The 26,536-nt window shown below is 34.8% G+C and overlaps 1 protein-coding gene and 1 long non-coding RNA gene across 4 annotated transcripts; both read left to right on the top strand.

Moving 5' to 3' along the window:
- Positions 1–2,851: 2,851 nt before the first annotated feature.
- LOC127105678 (trehalose-phosphate phosphatase A) lies at positions 2,852–8,626 on the top strand. Of its 3 annotated transcripts, none has more exons than XM_051042877.1 (12): positions 2,852–3,319; positions 6,016–6,472; positions 6,558–6,698; positions 6,783–6,854; positions 7,075–7,179; positions 7,282–7,338; positions 7,431–7,532; positions 7,654–7,731; positions 7,812–7,881; positions 7,966–8,036; positions 8,131–8,223; positions 8,312–8,626. In XM_051042877.1, exons 2-12 carry the CDS (start codon positions 6,185–6,187, stop codon positions 8,372–8,374), a joined length of 1,140 nt encoding a protein of 379 aa, XP_050898834.1. In that variant the 5' UTR covers positions 2,852–3,319; positions 6,016–6,184; the 3' UTR covers positions 8,375–8,626. The 3 variants fall into 3 exon arrangements, with proteins under 3 accessions (XP_050898834.1, XP_050898836.1, XP_050898835.1); XM_051042879.1 differs by lacking the exon at positions 2,852–3,319 and adding an exon at positions 5,506–5,646; XM_051042878.1 differs by lacking the exon at positions 2,852–3,319 and adding an exon at positions 5,572–5,668.
- A 14,454-nt stretch (positions 8,627–23,080) lies between these two features.
- Positions 23,081–26,269, top strand: LOC127105866 (uncharacterized). Its single transcript, XR_007795153.1, has 2 exons — positions 23,081–23,565; positions 25,972–26,269. It is a non-coding gene; the product is annotated as an uncharacterized LOC127105866 (long non-coding RNA).
- Positions 26,270–26,536: the final 267 nt, after the last annotated feature.

Raw genomic sequence — 26,536 nt, 5'->3', positions numbered from 1 at the left:
ATCATACCAATTACCACAATCTAGGAATTAACTTGTTATATAATTAAAGTTAGTAAGCAACAATACTTATATATTAAAAGCACAATGCAATCAAAAATATGATTGGATACATCTTCCTTTGCTCGTCTTAAGGATCTTCCAATAAGATACACTTGCCTTGTTTGAGATTCTCAAATACTCTTGTACTAGATACCAAAAAAGTGAAACAGGTACTCGTTTTGAGGTTCTCTACTTGTGTCTTTCCATCAAACAAAAATTAGTTGTTTATTCGTTTGAACTTATGCTTCGACAAACTTGGACAATTGGTTCAATATCGATGGAGTTTACCACTATGTTACTTTTCTATCTTTTCGTACACTTGTAGACCCAATTAACAAACACACAAATTTATTATTCTTTTGAAAAATCTTAATGGAACTATCTTGATCTTCTTTTACGACAACCTTGGAAGTAGAGGTCCTCAAAGAAATGCTTCTTTTCTTTTCATAAACATTTTCCCTCTTTTTTAGATTAGCTTCAGATGCTTAAAGCTTCATGTTGCATATGCTTTCTAAACAAAGTTGTACTATCTAAAGTCTTCAAGTCATGTGACTCAATTTCCATTCCTTACACATAAACCTTAACAATTTGTTAGCACAATCTTGAATATATATAAAGTCGATTCTGCAGTCTCTAACTTGATGGTTATATGAATAAAGCGTATTTGCCTAGATTCACAGTTTCATTAAGTTCCACACTGAAAAGCTTGTATTCTCCTATTAAATTAATAATCTTAGATGGCTTCATATAACATTTTTTTTATCAATTAATGGACTTCTACACGATTTTAGGTGTTACAAAGTGAAACAATCGACTATCGTAAAAGCCTAATCGGTTATACCTTTGTAAACCATGTTTCTAATTGATCAGACAATTCCTTAATCAACTAGTTAGGCTTTTAAAACATTTTTAGGTGATTTTATAAAATCAAGAGATGATTTTCAAGAGGTTTAAGTGTGTGTGATTTTCCTTAGTAAAATCGAGAGTTAGTCTTATACCTTTACATAAAATGATCACTCGACACAGACATAAGAACTTTCACACTTCCTCTCTTTCACAACTTTGAAGCTTTTGGTTCCTTGCCATATTATCTTTGACTTTAACATTCATTTTAAATCTTGATTCTTCTCTTGATGAAGCTTGAGATGACTCTTCATCATAACCTTCACCATCAGATAATCTGTTTGATCAAAGATCTTTGTTGACTTCACCGAACGCCGCTTGACATGAGGTGTTGTCTTCACAAATAGACACAAATAACTTAATCTCATAGCATTACAATCTTGATCATCACAACACAACTTGATCAACCACAACTTTGATATTAAAACACATCCACTTGATCACTACATGAAATAATTTTCATATTTCATCTTGATCAACCATCTTGATCTTCAAGACTCGTCGCTTGGTCAACATGTCAAACACCATCATCGCTTGATCATCAGCTTGTCAAGCACCATCAATTGATCAACACGTCAGATAACATAATCTAAACCAAAGACATTGAAAAACAAAACTATTGAAGACTTCTTTTAAGAGCGTTGTCAACATTAAAAACAAATCAACAGGTTGTTACAAACTTTATACCTGCAAGCACATAGGTCCACACCGAACTCCCACCTTCATACAACTTTAAATCTCGATCATGTAATCTTAATCTCAAGAAGACTCCAATATACATCAGATTGCAAGAGCTATAGTCGTCAATGAAGATTCCAGATATGTTATGGTTTGCTATGGTGGCAGTAACGACCATTTGAGGTCTCACATTAGGAGTCTTATCCACTTTTTCGTGGTCTCAAAACCCTAAAATAAGTCTCTCATCTTCCTGTCTCTCATTTACCATTGACGAGTTGAGGGAGCTTAATGATGGAGTTTCATTCTCGCCAGATGATCCTCCATTGATTTAATCAACAAAGAGGAAATGAAAATATCTCGAGGATGGGAAACATGTGATGTCTTTGGCAGTTGAATAAATCTTTATCATCTTTTTCGAGTAAGCTCACTGTAGCAACTCATGATTTTTAAATCAGAGGGATTTGATTATAGAATTTATAGGAATCATAAGTCGATTCCCACATACAGTGCCACTGTTCCATTCAAAGAACCATAAATGATGGATTTATGATCATGAAACCAACAAAGAAGAGAGTTTGCAAAGTCAACACTCTAACACTCAAGTCAATCAATTAATCCAAATAGTATAACAAATTATGGTTAAAAATGTACATGCAGACATATCATAGATATAATATATATGAGAGCCAATACGAACCCACCCACGTTTTCTAGCGTGGAGCGCGAGAGTCTATGAAATCATATCTAATAGTGAGTAGCTACCTGTGGAATGAATCAAGTATGAGTCTAATAGCTGTAGGTGCACTGAGCCTCAACCCTGTCGTATATACATCTTTGAGCGAATAATTAAACCTATTTATCATTCAACGTATGGCCAGTTCGAAAACACTTTATTTAAAGGCAAATGCTATCATGTGCCCCAAGAACACAAGTTAATGATACATTTATAGAAATATTCTTTTGGAATGCGTGCATTTAATTTCTTGAAACTTAAAATTTTGTTTTATTCTACACAAAATTTTCAATAATAGTAACCTTAACTTGTGCCCCAAGGACATAAGTTAGCAAGACCCTTATTTAAAAAACAAATTAGTAAAATGCTTCTCATATTATGATAGCCACCGAGAGTATATTATATAGGCGCGTGAATGAGAATGGGTATCAAATTGATGATTTTGAGGTTGTGTTTATGACTTTATTCATTTATTTTAGACATTGAGGTTGAATTTTGAATTAATTTTTATTGGTGGTGTTTCCTAATTCAACAACCGATGAAGGTTTGTTTCCTTGTAAAGCACGTTTGGGTGATTTTCAAAACCCTATAAATACCCAATCCTCCATTTTCCTCCATCCCTTCGTTCCCTCTTCTCGCCGCATTCTCCACCCTTTTCACAGCTCACACCATTTCTCCTCTTCCCTTGTTTCTCTCTCAACACCTCACATTACCTTCTCTCTCTCTCTCTCTCTGCGCCTGTTTGGTTGCCAATAATTTCATTCCCAAAACGCATTTTCCCCATTTGTCTTTTTCTGGGTTTTCTATTTTTCGGCAACCTAACTAAAAAAATTGCATTTTTCCGTGACCCTTTAATTGGATTTATCTTAGGGGTTTAAAGATTAACCAAACTTGAAATTGCATTGTGAAGATTGATTGATGACCAATCTTGTTTCTTTCTTCCCTTGGTTGGAGCTCGTTTTTTAGGTACGATATTGTTTCTTTCTCTTTTTTATCTCCCCTTTTTCTCATAACTCAAAAAGTTATACCATAATCATATATGTTTGGTTTTGTTTCTTATGATAAGATTATTAATGTAATTTGGCTTCAAATTTATTTAATGTTGTGTTTTGTTTGGTGCTGATTGGTTAATTTCTTCAACATTCAAAAGGGTTGGTGCCCTTTTTGATTTGTGAATGTTTCGTGTTACCTTTACTCTTTAATGATTAGTCTATTTCATATTAGTATCCTAAAAGGTTTAGGAAAGGTCTGAATCTATGCCACCAAAGCCCTCTTTGAGGGTGTGCAAGACCGACTAACGTGAGTGGCCCAAAATTTATCACCGTTTAATCATAGTTAAATAGTGTCTCAGAAAATATTTGTCACCTTTAAACCGTGGTTAAATAAAGTGTTTTGTCATGGTTTAACCGTGACTAACTTACATAGGTCTGCATCTGTAAGCCACATTATAACATAAATTTAATTTGATTGAAGAATCATCTAATTTTCTTCCTAATTGTATAATTATCTACTTTGACCAATAGTTGTGTGATTGGTTAATTCGGTTATTGGATTGATTCTCATTTATGTTTTGCCTAGGAGCTGTTTTTGATTAAGCTGATGTGATGTTATTTGTTTTCACACTTTGATTATATTGAGTCTAATTGTTAGTTGTCTCCATCATGTTAACTTTTTTGAATGATCTAAATGTGAGTATAGAATATAAAGAAAAATGAGTGTATAAAGTCAAATTATGAAGTCTGCATCATTGATCGTTCAAATTACCGGTATTCACTTGTTCTCTAGAGTTTAATTATGAAGGATTGATGGCATACATAGTTTAGACAACTTTTTTATTCCATATATCAATGTTATAGTGTTATTCTATTGTCATTTTGCGTATTTAATTAAAGAATCTTTATTGAATTTGTTAGGGGTCCATATCTATTATTAACTTCCATGCTTTGTAGGCCCTTGTTGTATGGTTGTATATGGTTTGGTTTTTTCTTTTCTGTGTCCACTTGGTGGGGTAGTACTACTTTACATTATGCAGAAAACCAATATTTGTTAATTGTTTTCGTTAACGAATTCTCGAAGAAGTTCAAAAATTATTTTCCTCCATTGTCGTTTTGTTTTTTATTCGTGATTCTATTAGTACTTTGGCTTGTCTTCAAATTTATTCTGTTTCATGTTATTTACCTGTTATGCTGAGTTAGTCTGTTAATGATTAAGGTTATTATCATATCTTTGTAATAGTGAATTCATTGCAATTTTGCAGGATTTTTATGTTTTGATAAATTGGATTTTAATCCATTAAGTTCAATTTTTTAGTAATATCCGAGAAAGGCCTTATACTTTTTCGTTTATGTATTTTGTGTCTCTTCGTGTTAACGTGTAGTCAAGCACGAGATCTTAAGTAGGATCAGTCGGCTTGTGAAAGATTGTAAACTCGGATTGTTGGCATGACACAAGATCGTACCAAAGGGAAAAATAGTAATTTCATACGTATATACACATACACACAAAAACATGAAAATTATAATAGAGGCCAAAAAAGCCAAACACGTTTTTTTTTTACTATCTTGCTTCAAAAAAGCTCGATCTAAACCACGCCATCGACGAAAATGATCTTTCTTTTATCGTAGCACTCTCAGGCATCCTTAACACGTAAGTTCGTATGATCTTACAATCCATTACCCGATCTTGACTACACCAATGATAATCATACTATACATGTTATGAAAACTATACTAGTCCTTGTTTTTTAGCAGCTGTTGTGGTGTACAGTTCTATAATTAATAATTAATAATTGAGGATACAATCCCAAAGTTGTTAAGTTTCTTTTTCCTTTGATATATGGTTTCCATAATTAAGTGCAATTGCTAAAAGCAAGCAAGTGTTCAACTTTCTCGTACAAATTTTTTTAAAGATGCTTTTTCTTTGTCATTCTTTTCTCATACTAGTACCTGAATTTACACGATCCTACGACTCGTAAATTACTCAATCATAGCTCAAGGCCAACCTCAATAATGTATAGTTGTCAATTAACACCAACTTGTACTTTGTGTGTTTCATATCTTTATGTCACTCCAAGTAGGATAAGCCTCTTTATTTGGATTTTAGTGAACAAAATTTTTAGACCAATCAATAATTGGAAGAATCCTTCCTTTTTACTTTTCACTTTTTAAATTTTACCGCTTTTATTGTTATAAAATGCTAATAAAATATCATACTTTGTTATGCTTTTCTTAACTGAAGTTCTTAGTGCTGTCTCTCCCTTACTTCTCTCTCCATGCTCCCTGGTTTCGCTTCAGGTTGCTTCATGTGTTTTACAGTGTAATATTTATAGCATCTTTGTTTTTTTTGAATTTATGTTGACCGAGTCATTATCGCCGCACTGTTTGTTTGTTTTAACATCCATCGGACATGCAAGCTATTTTTCCATTTCCATTTAGAACTCAACATTTTTTTTTAATTTTAAAAATTCACGTTTGCTGGTTCTTATTTGCAACTCATTTTTATCGTTTTTTTAGACGAAAAGGTGGACTCAAACTTGATTTCATTTATTCTGTCACTCGGTATTCTGTGATTTTATTGTAGTGGAATTTGAACATATTGCTATTTTCTGTGATTCATGATTGACAACACATGATCTAAAATCTATGATACGATCAATATTTCAGGAGCTCAACGGTTGATGGACTGCTACCCCAAGAGTAGTGACAAGAAAACATTGAAAAGGTGGTTTTTTATCGATAAAAGAGTTGGGTGAAGCGGAAGTCTGAAAAAAATATTAGTTTCTTCTTACATTATCGCTTCTACGTGTGAGTTGGCTTGTGAAACCTGGATCCTATGGACATGAACTCGAATCATACTCCTGTTCTCACGGATACCGCTCCGATAACAAATTCTAGGCTACACGTGCATTCCAGTTTGTTGCCTTATTCCCATACCGGTGCAACCTTTTCACATGGCATGCTATTGAATATCCCAAGGAAGAAGACAGGAATTCTCGAAGACGTTCTTTCTTGCAATTGGTTGGATGCCATGAAATCATCTTCACCTCCACCGAAGAATATAACAAAGGATGTTAATCACGGGCTTGCATCATCTGAAACCGATCCTTATTTTAACTGGCTGGTATTACATACTCCTCCGTTTTGATTAGTATCTGAGTTCTACAGTTTTTATGTTATTGCCTTCTTTAATTTTGTTAATTTTGCAGCTGAAATATCCTTCAGCGCTTTCATCTTTCGATCAAATTACGAACTATGCAAAAGGCAAAAGAATTGCATTGTTTTTGGACTATGATGGAACTCTTTCACCAATTGTGGATAACCCTGACTGTGCTTTCATGTCGGAGAATGTATGTGATGTGATATTCTCATCCATTTTACCGTCCATAACTTCTATACTTCCTACCCGTTTTCTGATTATGTAAATTCTGCAGATGCGCGCTGCTGTTAAAAAGGTGGCCGAGTATTTTCCAACCGCTATAATTAGTGGAAGAAGTCGTGACAAGGTAGTAAAATAATTCTATCTAGCACAATTTTTTTTCCTCGTAATGTTTTTTTGTAATGAAACGTTCAGTGAGTTGAATTCTTGGGAGCTCACCAGGGCCAGGGCAGGCCTCAAATCTCATAAAGCGCTGAGAGCTTTTTTCTCGCAACTTGCTAACGACAAGCCTCCTCGGAGGTTATTAGTTTTGATTCTAACTTTCTTACTACCCTCTATTGGTTCAGGTGCATGAATTTGTAGGACTAACCGAACTCTATTATGCTGGTAGTCATGGAATGGACATAATTGGCCCTGTTAGACAATCTCTATCTGTATCGCATAACAAGCAGGTACTGCGGTTAAACGTCAAAGTTTCTACCTATGATCCAATTATGTATCTGTTTGAGTTTCTTAATATATTGAAACCTCTCTTTAAATCTTCAAAATTACAGGGAAAAAAGGTTAATTTATTCCAACCTGCTGCTGAATTCCTTCCTATGATTAATGAGGTGGATATTCGAGAAATACGACTACAAATCATTTTTCAATATATTCCTTCATTATTGGAATGCTGTATCCTGACCGACTTGTGTTTTGGCAGGTTATGAAGTCTCTCATTGAGTGTACAAAGGACATCGTAGGATCAAAAATTGAGAACAATAAATTTTGTGTTTCTGTTCATTACCGCAATGTAGATGAAAAGGTACGGGCTTCCGTTCTTATATACGATAAATTTTCTGCAACATTGATTATCGTATTACCCTTTTCATCAACTTATTACATGTTATGTTCGTATTTTTTTTTCTTTTCAATTTAATATACAGAGTTGGGATTTGGTGGGGAGACGAGTTAATGATGTTCTCAAGGGCTTTCCACGTTTGCGGTTAACTCACGGTCGCAAGGTATAAGCCAACTTTTTGACTACTTTAGGACAATCGATTATTGCAGTTCTTCTAAAGGTTGTTTGTTTTGTCTTTTGTAGGTTTTAGAGGTCCGGCCTGTGATTAACTGGGATAAGGGAAAAGCCGTCACATTTTTACTCGAGTCACTTGGTGAGTTCATTTTCCGTTTCTTTAGTATATGGTTCAGAGTTCTTCATTTTGTGCAGTAAATGACATGAGAAATGTTGTTCTTAGGACTTAACAATTGTGACGACGTGCTTCCTATATATATTGGCGATGATCGAACGGATGAAGATGCATTTAAGGTAACATTGAGCTTGCAGCGAAGAGGTTGTGGCTTCCACTTGTTTGCTTCTAGTTTTTAACTTTTACTGATAATGAGATAAACTGTAATAACAGGTTTTGAGAGAGGGAAATAAAGGTTATGGGATTTTAGTCTCTTCCGCACCAAAGGAAAGCATTGCAATTTACTCTCTTCGTGATCCAACAGAGGTAATTCACATTTTTACCGATTTTGTACATATTTACGATTACCGTGCTATCATGACTTGTCGTATTTACGATGATATTGTTTTTTCAGGTGATGGAATTTCTGAAGTCGCTTGTGATTTGGAAGTCAAGTCCCATAAAAAGCCATATATAGTGTATAGAAGAGAACATACTCAGCTATAACTATATATAATATACAGATAGTTTTTTGGATTTGTTTTTTGTTTTTTTAAAACATTCCAAGATGTTTCCTGGAGCGTATTTGCGCACAGAAAACCTCTTGTGGTAGCAACATCGCTGTTGCTATCTGCTAGTTTTGCTCAAAGCTCAGTGGTAACTGTAAATTCGAGGCTCATAATTATGTTATATATTTAATTAAAGAAAACATGTTGATTCTGTTTTCGTATTCGAGGCTCATAATTATGTTATATAAATCTTAAAGAATTAAAGAAAACATGTTGATTCTGTTTTCGTGTTTTGTTCGCTAATGTATTGCTGGTGTTTAATAGTTGTTTCTTCTGTTTTGTTCATTGTGTGTTTGAAAAATTTGAAAATCATGTGAAAAATCACGGTGGGACAGAAGCCACACATACCAACATCAGAAGACTTTAAACCAGCATCATGTTATCAAACATAGATTTATATGAAAAATGATTACAAAGCACAAAAATGAGACTTAAGGATATAATTGATTTTTTTTAGAATCAACTTACTCTAGAAGCAATTTTGCAGAGTTATTTTGCTTAGTAACTTATAGTAAATGTATCATTTCATCACTTCAACCATTGAATTAAAAATCAATAGAATGCAACCAAAACTAAAAAGGTAAAGTACAAGTTTTGAAGTCTTTTTCATGGCTATATCCAAGTCCCCACATGTGAAGGACTCAATGGCTTAGACATAGAGAGATTTGTCTGTTGCTTGTTAGGGTCGGTTAATTGAAAGGGGCAAGATTGTGTGGGAAAAGCCTCTAACCAATGAGGTCTAGAGATGAGGTATGGTGTTGATATTGATGTGTTGTGAATGGAAAAGTACTAATAATGGGATATGATAAATAAATTGCAAGAGGTATTTGAGTATGTGCTTGTTCTGTTGTGATACAAATTAGATTTTTTTTAGTCAAATGGGTTAATGACTTAGACTTGGACACTTTAAGTAGTTGAAAAGTGAAGAGTTTCATGTTCAAACCAATATATAGATATGAATAAATTTAAATAAATAAATTATATAAAGTTCATTTTTATTGAAAGTAAATTGAAAAATATATTCAAACTAAAAACTTCCAAATTAAACTAATTTTGAGATGAAATTAGTTTTACTAAAAAGCACATTCAAATTGGGAGCTTGAGCTTGTAGACAATCTCCTCCAAGTTTTGAATGAATTTGGTTTGTCTCCTGGGGGACATAGCCGCTGGGGGATTCAAAGAAAATTAAATGGTCTTATCGTTTGGAAAAATTGGTCTCCCTTCTAATTAATTAGGGAATTTCTTGACCCATTTTATAGGGTGAAAAATATCTTATGGAAAATCCAAAATGTTCATCAGTTTTCGGAGATGCATCTTCAGACGTATCTTGTCTTAAATCAAAATGTTAACTGATTCGAAAATACATCTCTGAAATATTTTAAAACATACACTATGAATCCCACTTTGAAAGACATTTTACACGTTTATTGTTTCGAAGATGCATCTCCGTACCATATCAGAACAATGCAGGTTATGTTTGTTTTACGGTTACACAGATGAAAGTTATGCTTTATAAATGTTAAGAACCATGTTATGTGATGAGATTTAAACCATACAATCGATAGGCAAAATATGAAATATATAAATTCAGATGGTCCAAAAATAACATATATAAATAAAGCTGAAATACATGATAAAGTAGAATGAAGTGAAAATAAAATACAAATCCATAATGAATCCAAAGTGACACTATTATATACTACTGGGTATGCCAAACTACAACTCCTCTGGTTCCTCGTGCTCCTCAGCGTCCACTACCCCCCTCCTCTAACGCTGTCTCCGGTACATCAGTGCCTCCGTCATAATAGCATCTAGGACATGCTTCACCTCAGACCCATCAGGGAAGATACCTCTGTCAATGCCTGCCTGCACAATCTCCAAAATGCGGAGACATCTAGGCAAGATATCATGAGCATGATCTAACTATGTCTCATCCTCCTCTAATATCTCCTCATGAGCTGGTCTCAATGGATATCCTGGAGCAACCTGCACCATATATTAATGTGACACCCAGAAGAACCACCCGATGTACCCGTCGACATATCTCCAGTCGCTTTCAGCTATGGTACTTCGTGCCTCCTCCGGTACAAGATGACTATGATAATCATCAAACATGACATCCATCTCTCTATGTGTCATAGCAGGAGGAGTAGAGATAATAAGGTATTTGGGAATAGCCTGATTGTAGTCGAACTGCTGCATGACGTGCTCAGGAAGATGAGGAAATGTGAGACGTGAGTCGCAAACCAAGCATCCCTAGTATAACACTATGTCGTCAAATGGCCGCGTCTCACGATGATCGACATAGTTGTTTAAGTGCATATACTCGGCAACCAATCAGTCAAGATACACTCTGAACGACTCTATCACCTGGTTCCTTCTAAGCGGGGCAAATGCAGAAGCACGTGGCATATCCTTAGTGTAAGTCAGTACACACGACCAGTCGGAGATGCGCGGGAAGTGTTAGAGGATCTAAGCCTGAAAAGTGCTGAAACACACGAATTGTCAGTTTGCAAAAATGCAATGAAAATGACACATAAACATTAAAAGACCAGTAATTGTTACCTCATTAGTGTTATGCTATTGTGACCTGCTTCGCCTTCCACCTATAGCCATCAGATAAATTATAGTACAAGTAGATCAAACAAGTGGCCCCCCAATTGTACTCATGGATCCACTCGAATTCCTCAAAGTACTATAGGTAGACAACATCTGTATACGTGGCAGTCTTGTCCATAAAAATAACAATGCCAACCAAATATAGCAAGCATTCTCTCGTAGCATACGCTCTATGGAGCCCCACCTGCTCGTCATTGCGTCTAGCCTCCTCAGCTCTAACGATCTCATTTGTATATACCTTTTTTAGGTATTCAAACCTAGCACGGCATCCTCTAATTTTTTTAAACTCCCTCATGGCATCCTCTGGATCAACTCCCAGATAGTCTACCATCACCTGGAGTGCCTTTACTCTCTTAATCCTCCCAAGATCTAGAAGTTTCCCCCTGATCGGAAGATGCAGCAAACACGACACATCGTCGAGTGTGATAGAGATCTCACCAAGTGGGAGATGAAATGACGATGTCTCGGTGTGCCATCGCCCACGAATTCATTAAGCATCCCGTGGTTGACCGTAACATAACCGGTCATGCACAAGTCTTTCCTCCCAGATAGGGACAAAGCAACCTGAAACCATTCCTCATTCGACTGAGGCAAGTCAGTAATCTTCAGCCCATGGTTAATAAACTTCAGCAAATCATGGTCCAGAAGAAAAATAAATATATGTCAAAAACTTGTAATATAATAATAAATGTAATTTAAAAAGAATGAATCCAACTAATTTTACCTCTCCGTCCCAAATATGTCTGACAATATGGTTTAGATACAGAAGCAACAATGACAAATCTACATGGCCTCCTCCAAATGCATGAGATGGCACTGACTCATCATCCTCAGTAGCCTGAGATGACCCTGGCTCAATAACCTCATCAGTCAGAGGTGGCACTGGCTCATCAGTATGAGGTCCCTTCAGTCTATGGGATGGAACTGGTGTTGTAACACCCTAATCCCCGACTCAACATTTAATGAAATAGTTCGAATAAAAATAAAATATTAGAGTGTCACCAAAACATAAAAACTCCAAATACCAGATAGTCATATCAGATAAGTAGCGAAAATTAAACAAAGTCTGATATAAAGTCTCAACAACAAACTTCAACCAAACAAAACAAAACATAAATGACAGAAGACATCCCAATCACCAGTGCTGCATATCAGAGCGACTTCTCTAAGACCCAATGATAAAAGTTAAAGGGGGCATCAATGCCATCCCCTAACTCAACAACTACTTTTGTACCAGATTTTATGTACCCGGGGAGCACAAACTCCACAACAACATACAGGGGGTGAGAATACATCTAACACTTATTAATGGTGAAATTCTGCGAGACAAGATAATAATAACTAACATAACAGGATTCTCAATCACATTAAAATTATAATCAAACTGATCATAATGCAAATGCAATGCAATGCCACCATCTACATCTCAAATGCACGTGGTACCAAAATCACTAGGATCAGATGTATGTTACTGATATTCATATGTCTCCAGTTCCTCTTTAAACCATGTCCTTCTATGGACGTGAGACCTCCATAGTATCTCTCCGAATCAGACCATCACTGGATCGAAGTCTTATCTATCTCTGAAATACATGAATGCACGATCATAAACAACACAAAATTCAACATCAGCATCATCTCAAAATCATAACAAATCACAAGTCTCAATCATTCACAAATGGTTTCACTCTTAAACCTATAATTCTCCATACTAGGTCATCACTATAATCCCTCTCTGGATTACCATGCTCAAAATGCTATTCAAGGCCATCACTGTAATCCCTTTCTGAATTACTATGCTCAAAACGTCATTCAAGGCCATCATCATCATCTCAATATCATAACCTGGAGGAAGAGGCGTTGGGGAGGCTTTAGATATCTCAACTGTACCAATGAGCCTTGGAGCAATTGAGAGAGTAGCTGACTCTGCGACATGGGGATCATGTCAAAATTCCTCTCGGGCCTTCGTTTCCTCTGTTGGCCTTGCTGATAATAGTTTTGTCGTTGCTAAGCATAAGGCTGTTAATATTGCACTGACGGTTAATATTGTATTGGCTATTGATTGGTAGGGATTGTATAAGCTTGCTTCTGGTACTGATTTGAAGCTACCTCTGCTACTTAGTAATAAGGTACTCGTTAAGCTCCAACCTTCCCTTTTTCTATTGTGTCAACATTTGCTTCCCCCTTGTTCTTCTTTGTAAATACAGAATAAGGTTTTTTCGCTCCATTATAAACAACGACAACACCTTTGATCTTACCATTCTTTATACAATTTTCAAATAGTTCCCCCATAATGACAAAATATGAGAAACCGAAAGAAGCACTTTCGACCATCCTATCTAAGTAAGGACCCTGGAGAGTACTCATAAACATGTCCACAAGCTCTCGCTCCAACAAGGGAGGTTGAACTCTGGTAGCTAAGTCTCTCCACCTTTGCGCATAGTCTTTGAAGGATTCATCAGTCTTCTAAGTTAAGCTTTAAAGCTGGGTCCTATTGGCAGACATACCAGTGTTTTATTGATAGTGTTTTAGAAATGCTTTTGCCAGCTCTCTCCATGTTCTGATATAAGTGCGCTCTAGTTGCACGTACCATTCAAGAGACGCCCCACTGAGGCTATCTTGAAAGAAATGCATTAGTAACTTTTCATCATTCGAGTAGGCATCCATATTTCTACAGTAAGACCTGATATGAGTTATGGGGAAGCTAACTCCCTTATACTTTTCAAAGTTAGGGACTTTGAACTTCGCAGGAATTTTAACACCCAGAACCAAACACATGTTAGTTGCATCTAACCCAAACTCACCGAAACCTTAAATGACCTTCATCTTTTATTCCAAGACATGGAACTTTTTCTCCACCTCAATAGTTGATGGTCCAAAGGCGTCATAGACTGAATCAACCTTTGGAATGAAGAAAGCATCATGAGGATCATCTACTTCAGGTTGAGCTCCCCCATTGATAGGAATGTTGAATGTAGCCCTAATATTATGATTCACGAGACTTCCCTCAGGAGGTGGATGGGTCACAACTGGTGTACTAGTACCAACTAGCAAATTCACCAGAAGTGTCACAAGAGGATTCACAGCAATAACCCTCAGATTGGCCTGTCGTAATTCTTTTTGGCCATAGCCATAGCTTGCATAGTTTCCATAAGTTGACCCATCTAGGCCCTCATGGTGAGCATGTCTTCTCTCATCGCAACTTGGTTTTTCTTTAGTTGATCCATCAACAACCTTTGATTGTTACAAGTGTTGTAATGATGTCGAGAAGTCAGGTTGACGGTCGAAGATTCTGGGAAAAGGCCAAGTGATAGTGATTTTTCTCGTTTTGTTTTATGGAATGAAAAATGATGCATGAGTGATTTATGCTTATTTTTTTATTTTATTTTCAGGGAGCCTTACAAATTTATAATGATTAGCAAGCATTAAACTGGAAGATAAAGTAACACATGGAAGTAAGCAAGTCAAGCTTTTTTATTCACTGAAGTGAGTGCATGGTTTGAGAGTACTGATTATTACAATTGACGGAAATAGAATACAATAACCAAAACAGGGAAAGTATAAAGCAACAATCAGATGACACAATTGGCTTTGCATTCCTTGAGCTCTTTTAGTTCAATCTTGAACCTCTTCATCATTATTTTATAGAGATGGACGCAATAATGCACTATAGAATGTGTATTACTCTTATCCATGTCTTCTAGAATGTCATCCAACCTCTAAGGTATTTCTCTAACCAAATCATTACAGAACCTGACCAAACCGTCAAGTTTTGGATGGTACATAGCAGCAGCTGGACTCAAAATGTTGATAGATATTGTACAAGTATCTAGGAGTCTGTTCAAGTGTTTCTTCTTATTCATCCAACCTAAGCTTTCCTCTTTCAGGGCTTCATACCGCTTTTTCCAATGTTGGGCACACTTCTTGGTGATTTTTGGTTCCCGATACTTCTCATTCCACACCTTGGGGGTGATATAAGAATTTCTCACAACTTCTTCTTTGATATGGAGCTCTTGTTCAACCTTGGTATTCGAATTCCTAAGAGATAACCTGAGTTTTTTGATCTCAGCCTCATGTTTTTCTCTTTGCTCTTTCTTTTCTTTCGTAGATGATAAATGCAAATTTTGACTATTTTTGTACATAAAAACTTGGCATTTTCAGCTATAATTTGCGATTTCAATGATTAATTTCCCTGATTTTTTTGTAGAATGTTATATATATATATATATATATATATATATATATATATATATATATATATATATATATATATATATATATATATATATATGTATGTATGTATATATATATATTGAATTTGGCTTTGGTATCCTTGATGTGTATGCTAAGTGTGTAAGAAACCACATAATAAAGGCAAAAAACCAAGAAATCAGGAGCAAAGCAAAATCTTGAAAATAAACCATGCTCGCTAGGCGAGCATTGGAGAAGAGGAAGCAAGCTCTCCGAACGAGCTTAGGCGAGCTCGGGGCGAGGCCTTCGAGACTTTGGGTAGAGGAAAAATCTTATCATGGTCGCTGGGCAAGGTTTGGAGAATTTGAGGTCTCCAGGTGAGGATGAGTTCGCTGGGAGAAGTAGATATTTTTCAATGATGATTTGATGCATTTGAGCCAAGTGGATAACACTTTAAGTGATGGTTGCCGAGCGAGACCCCGCTCGCCAGCCGAGACAGTAAAATCCCAATTTTGTATAAATAGGACCAAATCAAATTTTTAGGTTATGGTTTTGGGAACTTTTAACCCCATTTCCATCACCACCATTCTTTTTAGAGAGTAGCTTAGAAACACCATTAGGGATTGCATCTTAAAGATCCGAAGTTGGGTTTGCATCAATCTGCTTAACACGTGGAGAGATTATTCTTCATCTTCCTTCTTCTCTTTGTACCTTTCTTGTTGGGTTTTTTTTATGTAATTTTACTTTGATAGTATGTATATTTAAATATCATGGCGTTGTATACGATGAATATATATATATATCGATGTTATCCTTGCTTACTTCTTTATCTATTGATTTGAACTGTTATTGAGAAATACTCTTCGAATCTAGATCTAGGATAATCATCTGTTAGACGCTAAGCTCTAGACATAGATTTAGGTTTATCATTCGCGTGAGTATCAAATCTAAATGTTTGGTATTATTTGATAGGTTGAGAAATCGTCGATTAGACAATACGGTTGAACTCTCGACGAAACTTTAGACACGAACCTTATTGTGAGCGATACGTGACGATATTGATGTGTGTTTTAGGTTGTGTACAACTAATTGGTAAATTTACGTATTAGATAGGTGGAAGAAATTGATTCCCGACGAGTTATCTCCATTACTTTAATTACTTGTGCATATGTTTTACTTTCCTCTTCTGTACACTTTCGAACCCTTCAACAAGCTTAGAAATGTAGATACCGTTGAACGACATTGATATCAGACTAATCCTATGGAGATGATAAAATCAAAATTTACTTTTGTTTGCTGCTTTACCGCTTCAACAAAGTGACGCCATTGCCGAGGATTGGTGTTTAGATATTGAAAGCATCACAACAGTTTCTACGTTTTTTTAAGCTTTGTACATTTGTGTATAATGTATAGATACTTGTATTATAGATTTTTTTTATATTTGTTCTCAATTTTTTTTTTGAAATAACTTGAAAAAGCATTGAGTGATTATTTTAAGTTTGAATATTTCAACTTGCAATTGTATGGTAATGATATGAGTTGAAAATTTGATACATTATCAAGGTACATCTTTAATGCTTTCTAGAATATAACATGAATATGAAACTTAGGCTTTGTACAAATTTCATGTTATTCATTCTTTTTCTATACATGTTTATGTTTGAATCACTTTAGATCATAACATAATGTGAGGAAACTTTCCATTGTTTACTATATGCACAAGATACCAACAATCTTTGTTTTAACTTGGTTTTATTATGTTTAATATTTAATTTATGTTGAATTATATGAAAGCATGAAAAAGATCAAGGAATTTTATTTGATTTTGAGCACAACCACTTGACCAAAAAGTAACCTACCTTGTGAGTGAGTGATAATTTGCTCACCCCCTTTAAGCCTTGTGTTAGGATCCATTTTGACGTTAACTTTTGGAACTTTTACATAACTAATTAGTTTATTGTTGATTTTAGATTGAATTTTGAATTTTTTTCTTGAACCCTCAACCATAAATTGTGGTTTGAATTTTTACCCTTGCCTTAGAAAGTTTGGGAGCATTCATATTACAATGTTTAGTTGTATTCAAGTTGGGGAGAAAAAGTTGGTTGCTATGAGGTTGAGAAAGAAAAAGAAAAAATTTAAAAAAGAAAGAAAAAAAAGAAAAGATAAAAGATAAAATAAAAATAAAAATACTTGAAAAAGAAAAAAATAGCAAAAAAGTTTTGTGCTAATAAGTTGTGTGAAAATGTGTAACATTTGAGCAATAAGAGAAAGGTGAATGAAATTTGTGAATGCTTGAGATTGTGAGAAATGATCACTCTCATTTTATTAGGCAAGTTTTGTTTCAATTACCTTGATATAAGACCATTCTTTGTTACCCAAGCCACATTACAAACCTTGAAGTCCTTGTGATTTATGTTTTATGCTTTCGATATGAATTATTTGGATGAATGCATAATTTGATCTAAATGTTAGCAAGATTGTTGGGTGTGAGTTAAGTCCCTCGTGTTTGTTTTTCATCCCTTGATGAATTTGTGTGTTAAAATTCATTCTTGAATATGTATTGCATTAGAATTTTGACATATGTTTTATGCTTAGAATTTGTTTCATGATCATGATGTCGTTGTAGTATAGTGGTAAGCATTACTTTGCTTAGAATTTTGAAGTTTGAACCGTACATTTGTTTCCGTTTATAAAAACTTGTTGATCATGATTGCTTGGTAGTTTCTCTTGTTTATTTAGGTTTGATTGACCATTGTTTGAGGATAAGCAACATTTTAAGTTGGGGAGAATTTGATAAGTGAAAATTTTGACTATTTTTGTACATAAAAGCTTGGCATTTTTAGCTCTAATTTGCGATTTCAATGATTAATTTCCCTGATTTTTTATAGAATGTTATGTATATTGAATTTGGCTTTGGTATGCTTGATGTGTGTGTTAAGTGTGAAGGAAACCAAATAATAAAGACACAAAACCAAGAAGTTAGGAGTAAAGAAAAATGTTGAAAATAAAGCATATTCGCCGAGAGAGCATTGACAAAGAGGAAGCAGACTCGCCATGTGAGCTTTGGCGAGCTCGGGGTGAGGCCTTCCAAACTTGGGGCAGAGGCAAAATCTTGTCATGGTTGTCAGGAGAGGTTTGGAGAAATTGGGGTCTCCGGGCGAGGATGAGTTCATCGGGCGAAAGTAGATATTTTCCAATGACAGTTTGCTGCATTTGAGCCAGGTGGATGGCACTTTAAGTGATGGTCGTCGGGCGAGATAGTAAAATCCCAATTTTGTATAAATAGGACCAAATCAGATTTTTAGGTTATGGTTTTGGGAACTTTTAACCCCATTTCTGTCACCACCATTCTTTGTGGAGAGTAGCTTAGAAATACCATTAGGGGTTGCATCTTGAAGATTCGGAGTTGGATTTACATCAATCTTCTTGGCACGTGGAGATATTCTTCTTCATCTTACTTCTTCTCTTTGTACCTTTCTTGTTGGTGTTTTGTATGAAAGTTTACTTTGATAATATGTATATTTATTAATCATGGCGTTGTATACAATGAATCTATATCGATGTTATCCTTGCTTACTTGTTTATATATTGATTTGAACTATTACTGAGAAATACTCTTCGAATCTAGATCTAGGATAATATTATGTTAGACGCTAAGCTTTAGACATAGATTTAGGCTTAACATTCGCGTGAGTATCAAATCTTAATGCCATGTATTGTTTGATAGGCTGAGAGATCGTCGATTAGACAATACAGTTAAACTCTCAACGAAAGTTTAGGCATGATTCCTGTTGTGAGCGATACATGATGATATTGATGAGTGTTTTAGGTTGTGTACAACTGATTGGTAAATTTGCATATTAAATAGGTGGAAGAAATTAATTCCTAAAGAGTTTTCTCCGTTACTTTAATTACTCATGCATATGTTTTACTTTCCACATCTATACGCTTTCGAACCCTTCAACAAGCTTAGAAACGTAGGGACCGTTGAACGAAATTGATATTGCACTAATCCCTGTGGAGTTAATAAAAATAAAAATACTTACTTTTGTTTTCCTCTTTACCGCTTCAACACTAGCCAAGTCGAACAAGTAGTAGGCTTCGCCATGTTCTTTCTTAGTCTGCTCTAACTGTTTGCAAAGTGAACTCAGCCCAAGGTCAACCCCTGCTAAGCCATCTTGGTATTTTTTTTTTGAGGTCTTCAACAATTTTGGCCTTTTTCCTGCTTTCGACCAATAGCTTTGCATCAACTTCAATATTTCTTTTGAGTCTTATATTTCCCCCTGATTTTTCATTAAGTTTAAATCGTAACTCTTCATTCTCTTTGGTCAACTGTTCAATCGAGGCCCTCAATTCATCAGCTTCTGCCTTGGAAACATGAATAGGCCCAGGCTTTGGAGGCGTGATTGAAACCTCGATGCCGAAGGTAGTTTGACTTCTTCTACCCTTTTTTTCACCCATTGGTAATAAGGCTCTTTTGCTTTATAATCTCTCTTACCTAGCTCTTTTCCATTTCTATGAATCCGACTCCAAGCTCTTTTGACCTTTTTTAACAAGTCAAGATTCTCTGTGCCCGTGCCAGGTAAGACGAAGTCTTTCAATGATTATGTCTTGGACTCACCTTCCAAAGGATATCCGAGCTGATACAACTTCGTGTCCTATAAACGGGACATTTGGGAATTCCCCACAACTGGTAATAACCTTTCTATGTTCCAAGTAGGGAGATACCAAACCAAAGCATCAGGCGTAAGAGAAGCCAACTTTTGAGACCACTTCAAATTCTTCAGGACCTCCACCTAAGTACCCTTCTGAGGTATGTGGGACAAAAGCTATGCATACAAAAATGGAGCACAACATATGACTACCCCTTTTTTCTTCTCATGTCTGGTATGGAGGCAGTAATACATGTCTGCTAATAGAGCAGAAACCTGATTCTTAGCCAAGAACACACAGATAATAGGTGGACCTACAAAGTCATCGTAATTAGGGAACATGACGACTCCATAGATAAGAAGAGCTAGAACAACACTGAGAGACTCATATTTTCCTTCTTTATCTAAGGCCCAAGCCTTTTCCTCTAGGAACTTCCTTGAAAATCCTCTAGGTCCCAAACCAAGTGTTACTTCTCTAATAGTGAGATGAAATGTTTCTGCTACCATTTATGGTATTAAATCTTCTCATATGCTTGTGAACAAAGCATGATCCTTCAGATACCAACCCAAAAGTCTCCCAAACTCTTCAATGGTTAGAGCTAGCTGGAAGTCTCGGAAAGTAAAGCAACACATAGGATGATCATAATATTGAGCGAAAGCAACTAAGGCCCTCACATTAACACTTATGGTCAATAACTTCAATATCTGCCTATATCTTCCTACGAAGTTCTTCTTCTTGCATGACGTTATTTTTCCACTCAAGGCTATCAGACGTCTGTCTTGGGTAACTTGAACTTGAGAGGAAGTGTGTTTCTTCTATCAGAACCATCTTTCAAATTCTCACTGCACAATTTAAATCTTTTAAGATTCCCTGAGAATAAAGCCCAAATGAAAATTCATGTAATGTAATGTTATGCATATTTTTATGATTCAAAGCTTCAGCGTATTCTGGATAATCTGCATAAGATTCTCAAGGTAGGTTGAGTTTTAGGTTTCCTACAAAAATCCATATCCCCTCATAGGTGAGTTCTAAAGCTTTATGAAGTTCTTTAGAGTCATATATCTATGGATGAGAATACCATAATCATTGCAAAATAATTTGCAGGCCAACGATACCCTCAAGGGGATCTACTCCAAGTGAGGTCACGCTCGACTTTAAAAGCCAGGGGTTTACTAAAGGTCCATAGAGTCACAAATCCCTTGTTGAAAGTATTATCATCATCGCAAAGTAACTTACGATCCAACAATACTTCATAAGGAATATACTCCAGGTGAGGTCTTCACACCAAACCATCAAGACAACTACGTCCGACAAGTCAATACTACACAACCACAATTCTATCTCAGGTGTTATCTCCAAGCTTGGGTAGTGGGCTCGTCACTCAATAGTAAATCATCCCACAACAGATATATCCAGAAAAGTAATAGATAAAATAAATGAAAGCAATTAGAATAAAGATAACACCCAAAGCACAAAAAGAAAATGAACAAAGCTGGGCTTGACTCGCTTAGGAGATCCATTCTCCCCAACAAAGTCGCCAGTTGTCGCGTCGCAAAAAATACAAAGTCGCCCCCGAAATTTATATATTCCAAAGGAAAGGGAAAATATTGATAAAACCCCTAAAAGAATGGTCTCCGCAACCAAGAGCGAATTCGGGAGTCGATTATACAAGAGGAAGGTATTAGCACCCATCACATCCATTGTACTCAACGGGAACCGTTTTGCTTATTCTTTGTGCAGATGAGTGTTGTTATCTGAATGTTACTTGCTATTTCTCAAATGGGGAAAATGAGTTTATTAATTAGTGTGCTCGCCAAGGATTCGGACCCTCGTACCTACGTATCCTAATAGTGAAATAAGGAAATCAGATTTATGTAATTCGTGGTAGAAAATACGGATCTATTGGTTGTTTTTAGTGGACGGTGTTAACATTCGTGTTCTAGCAGTTAAATGTTGCTTGTATGCTCGCGTGTGGGAGACTCAATAATTTGTTTGTTTGTGATAGAATGGATGCGCTTGGATCATATTCTAGTAGTTAAACATTACTTGTATGCTTGCGCATGGGAGGCTTAAGCGTTGTTTGTATTGTAGTAGAACGAAAAATAACATGTCCTTTGTGAAAAGATTTTTGAATTCCTTAAGGCGGAAAACTGGATTTGATAGGTTGTGATTGATTTTAGAGTGGGATACAAGTATCAGACCACAAGTTAAGTACGACCGACAATCCAAGTACTTGGGAGCTGAAAGAACAATCGTATCACGACCTCTCTTTTCCATCTAAAGAATGTTTGTTTATGAAATTTGTGAGGCGAGTTTAATAATTGGTACTTAGCGGGAGACACGCATCTAATCACATGCTAAGTATGATCGGCAATCTGAATACTCGGGAGCTGAAAGGAAAATTCATCATAACTTCTCTTTTTCGTCCTAAGAGGACCGAATTAAACTCGTTTATTGTTAAGTGTTTTTAAATGAAAGACAAGTATTGCGCCACAAGTTAAGCACGACCAACAGCCCAAGTACTTGAGAAATGGTGTGTGCAAGTACGTACACCCCATCCTTTTTCGAAGTATAGAAATGGAATTAAAGATGTTAATTATGCATTTCAACTTCTAAGATGAGCACTAATTCACAACTACACCATTAAGTTTTAACAAAAAATCTAATGAACATGTTACTTAATTTCTACAATCTAAATGACTAAAAATTAATGGTTAATTTTTAAACAAATATTCTCTTTTTGTTAATTTCAATTACATGGTGGATTAATGAATAACATCCAATTAATCTGTAATTAAATGTTAAATATTAACAACATTTCTAAGTGTTTAATAAAAAAAACATGTAAAAATATCAACAATTCTTAACCACCAAATATAAAAAAAGAAAAGAAAACAAGCATGAAAATAAAATAGAAAAAGCAGGGAGGTATAGAGTAAACATGGGGGCGTATAACAATTCAGTGCAGGTTTGAAAAAGGGGCGCATGGCCGAAGGTGGTTGTTGGTCATAGTTCAGGAGGGGTATGAGGCGTTTGTAGGGTGCAATGGTCAGCAAACAGGATGCTGGGCCTTAATTGAGAAGGCCCAAGCGTATTTTCCTAAAGTATAATGTGTGTATGGGAAAAACAGGGTGCATATAGGAATTTGTGGGTCTTGGTCTAGTGTGAGGCCCAAACCGTGAATTGAAGAGTGGAAGGGGGAGAGAAGCTCAGAATTCTTCCTAAACATGCCTATGAGCTACCCTCATCTGAAACAATAACTACGCCGCGCCAGAAGTTGCCTCCGGCGGTGGTGGAGGTCAAACCTCAAGCAAACTAATACCAGCGTGTTCGTCTCCCTCATCTTTATCATCATATCACATTATTTTTCCTTGATTTCTAACCTAAGTCTTAAACCGAAGAAATATTCTTATGAACCCTAACGAAGCAAACACAAATTAAATGGCGAACTTGAGGAATCAAAGCCTACCATGTTAGGGCTTTGATTCCCGAGGCTTGAAGTTACATCGTGGCCAACGAATCAAGGCAAGTGGATGGAAAAGGAGAAAGTCTTACCTACAAGGATGAGGTGCTCCCCGGTTTTGTAGGAATTGATGAAGATGAAGATGAACTTCGAAGAATAACCACCAATATTCTGGTAGTTCCTGAATCTACAAATCCTTCCCTTCTCCAATTCTTCCTTCTTCTTCTAGACAGTTAGAGCAATGTTAAATTTTGTTAGATCTTCACAGTGTAAGTTCGTTAAGTCTATTAATACTGTTAGATTTCGTTAGTTCTGTTAGCTGTTGAATCAATTAGTTTATGTTAGTGCTAATTAGTAACTGAGTTAGACAGTTAGAGTTAGTTATTTTGAACTCAGTTAGTTAGTGATGAAGATGTTAATTCTGTTAGTGCAAGTTAACTCAGTTAGGGACTGTTTTGTGAAGTTAGTTTGGAAATGAAAGTTGGAGTTCTATTAATTAGTTGGGATCTGTTAGGAGTTAGTTGTTATGGTTAGTTTTAGTTAGAATGTATAGGGAAATTAAACTGATAGTTAGTTAGGATGCTTGAATGTTTATTGAGTTACATGAATCTTTAAGGTGAGTTAATGAAAGATAGGATGAGTTAAAAGTTAGTGACCACTATGCTAACTGGAAATCCATTGTAACTGGTGAGGATTAAGGATTAATTGGATTAAACTAAAGATTGTTATGAAAACAATTAGTGAGTGGAAAAGGTTGGCTAAGGCAACTTGCATATCCATGTGTAACAGAGCTAGGTACAGTTAGGTTATGTTGTTGCACTATACTAGTAGTTAGTTTAAAGCATGCCATATAAGTGTAAATTGCAGGCTGTTGAAACTTGGATTACAAATTAGTATGTTGAATTTAGATTATGTTATTGATATGATGTATAGAAATTTGTTAAATTGAACTGGCTAGGACATGTTAGTGTGACTGCTGCTAAGTTGCTTTGACACTTTGAGCTGTTGTAAGATTGCTTGAAATCTAAACCGGTAATGCATATGCCATGGCGGTTGGTGAATGTGTGTTTCAGCTTGCATTTGATGTTATTTAAAGTTATGGCATGTTATATATATGTGTATGACTATGTGTGTGCATGAATTTGATGAATGTTTTTTTTTTTTACTGTTTTGAAAGGCTTATGTTGCTTTTGGGTTTGGCAATTGTAATGCACATTGGTACTGAAACGAGATGGCCTACATTTTTTCCCTAGAATTTGGCCTTTATGCTTTTGCCCTTTTCATGATACGTGCTGAATAACTTTGATAGTATTCTGTGTTGGCCTTGAATTTGATTTGGAATTATCTGAACATGGCTGGTATACTGAATGTCTCTAAGTACAGTTGATTCACAAGGCTTAAATTCAATGTTTAGTGAGTATGGATAAAGTTTAGGCATGGTCATGAAATGTCCTAAATCTGAAAAGTTGTTTGATGGACGCATAAGCCTTTAATCTGCCTGGTCCTTATCTTCTATCATGACCAGGGATGAACATGGATACCATTTAGTATGAACCAATCCATTTTTAGGGTTATGGTTAAACCAAACCACTTTTCACAAAAATCAATTTAAAATTCTGAATCGGTTTCGAACCGGTTTTAAATGGGTTTTGATTTTAATCAAAATTATTTAATTTAAATTTTATTTTCTTTAAATTAATATTAATTTTTAAATTTAAAAACATAAATAAATTTTATGAGGTTTTAAAATACTTTTTATTTTAAAATTTAAAAAACATACAAAAAATAATTAAACAAATAAAAATAATAACAAATATTCAGAAAAAAGAAAAAAAATATCAAAAAAAAGTTGAAAATAATTAAATTATATTTTGAAAATGAAAAAAAAATTATTCCAAAAAATAAAAATAACTGAAAAAAATTTATTTTAAAAAAATAAAAATCGAAAATAAAAAATTATTATTTTTAAAATTTTTTTTTCTGAAAATAAAAGTTTTTTTATTCTGAAAATTTGAAAAAATAACCTTTTTGAAAATTAAAAAAGTTATTAAAAAAAATTATTTAAAAAAAATCTAAATTTTTTTACTGAAAAAATACAAAATATTTTTGATAAAAAATATATTTTTTTTATTTAGAAGAAAATTATAATTTTAATTGAAAAAAAATATCAAATATAGTTTTTTCGAATATAATATTTTTTGTGAAAAGATTTTTTTTTAAAAATAATTTTTTTATAAAATTTTAAATAATAAAATATAAAGTTAATTTATAATATGATAAAATATGAAAACAGAAAAAATAAAAATTTAAGGCATAGTAAAATTTGGATATCCAATGATAAAATTAAATTTTTATAATGAGTAATGGTGGTGGATAAAAAAATGGATATCCAAATTTTTATTTTAGTATTTGGTTTGGTTTTTTAAAAGCGGAACAATTTGGATACCAATTTGCTTATGAATAACCTGTTTTTTTTCACACTCTTAATCATGACTGCTTTATGTTATTTATCTTGAACTGTCATGGCTATACTGAAATTGCTTTAAATGGTTTTGCGGGTTGGCAACATGGTCATTGGAGTCATGATTTTAGAGTTTGCTTGATCATGAAGAAAGATGAAGGTATTGAAAAGAAATGCAATGGGAATTGAATTTAAGATATGGGTGAGATGGATTTATAAAAGTCACTAGAAGTCATGGTCCAATGTTAAGGGTGAATGGTCAACTGAAACATTTTTTTTTAATTTTCTTCATGTGGTCTTTTTATAATGGTCTTGTAATGATTTGTACTTGAATCTGAAGGAACTTGGATGTACCTTGTGCCAAAATCCTTGTAATATTCTTGTGTTAATGAAACTTTTTTACCTTCCAAAACCAAAGCTTCTTGTCTACTTACTTATCCCAATCATCAATGACTTGAATCAAAAGTAACCATAATATAGAGAGCAAAAACCTAATATTCATGTAAACCAATTTGGTCATCAAGTACTGAGAATAACCCAGATATTAAGGTTAAACCAAACTAATTGAATTCATACTGAAATCTTAGAACTAAAAATTGTGTATGATGCAAATGATATGAAAGACTAATTCATCTAAATGGATAATCATTAAGAGGTTTGTGCATGCATATGAATGTAACAATA

This window comes from Lathyrus oleraceus, chromosome 7 (genome assembly GCF_024323335.1).
Source record: "Lathyrus oleraceus cultivar Zhongwan6 chromosome 7, CAAS_Psat_ZW6_1.0, whole genome shotgun sequence".
Classification (NCBI taxonomy): Eukaryota; Viridiplantae; Streptophyta; class Magnoliopsida; order Fabales; family Fabaceae; genus Lathyrus; species Lathyrus oleraceus.
This window is presented reverse-complemented; position numbering and strand designations above follow the sequence as displayed.

Excerpts from the sequence above, each read along its gene's own strand:
- LOC127105678 (XM_051042877.1), top strand. The coding sequence starts at position 6,185 with ATGGACATGAACTCGAATCATACTCCTGTTCTCACGGATACCGCTCCG. Across the intron at positions 6,473-6,557 it reads ATCCTTATTTTAACTGGCTG|CTGAAATATCCTTCAGCGCT; the intron begins GTATTACATACT and ends TTAATTTTGCAG. Across the intron at positions 7,339-7,430 it reads TCCTTCCTATGATTAATGAG|GTTATGAAGTCTCTCATTGA; the intron begins GTGGATATTCGA and ends GTGTTTTGGCAG.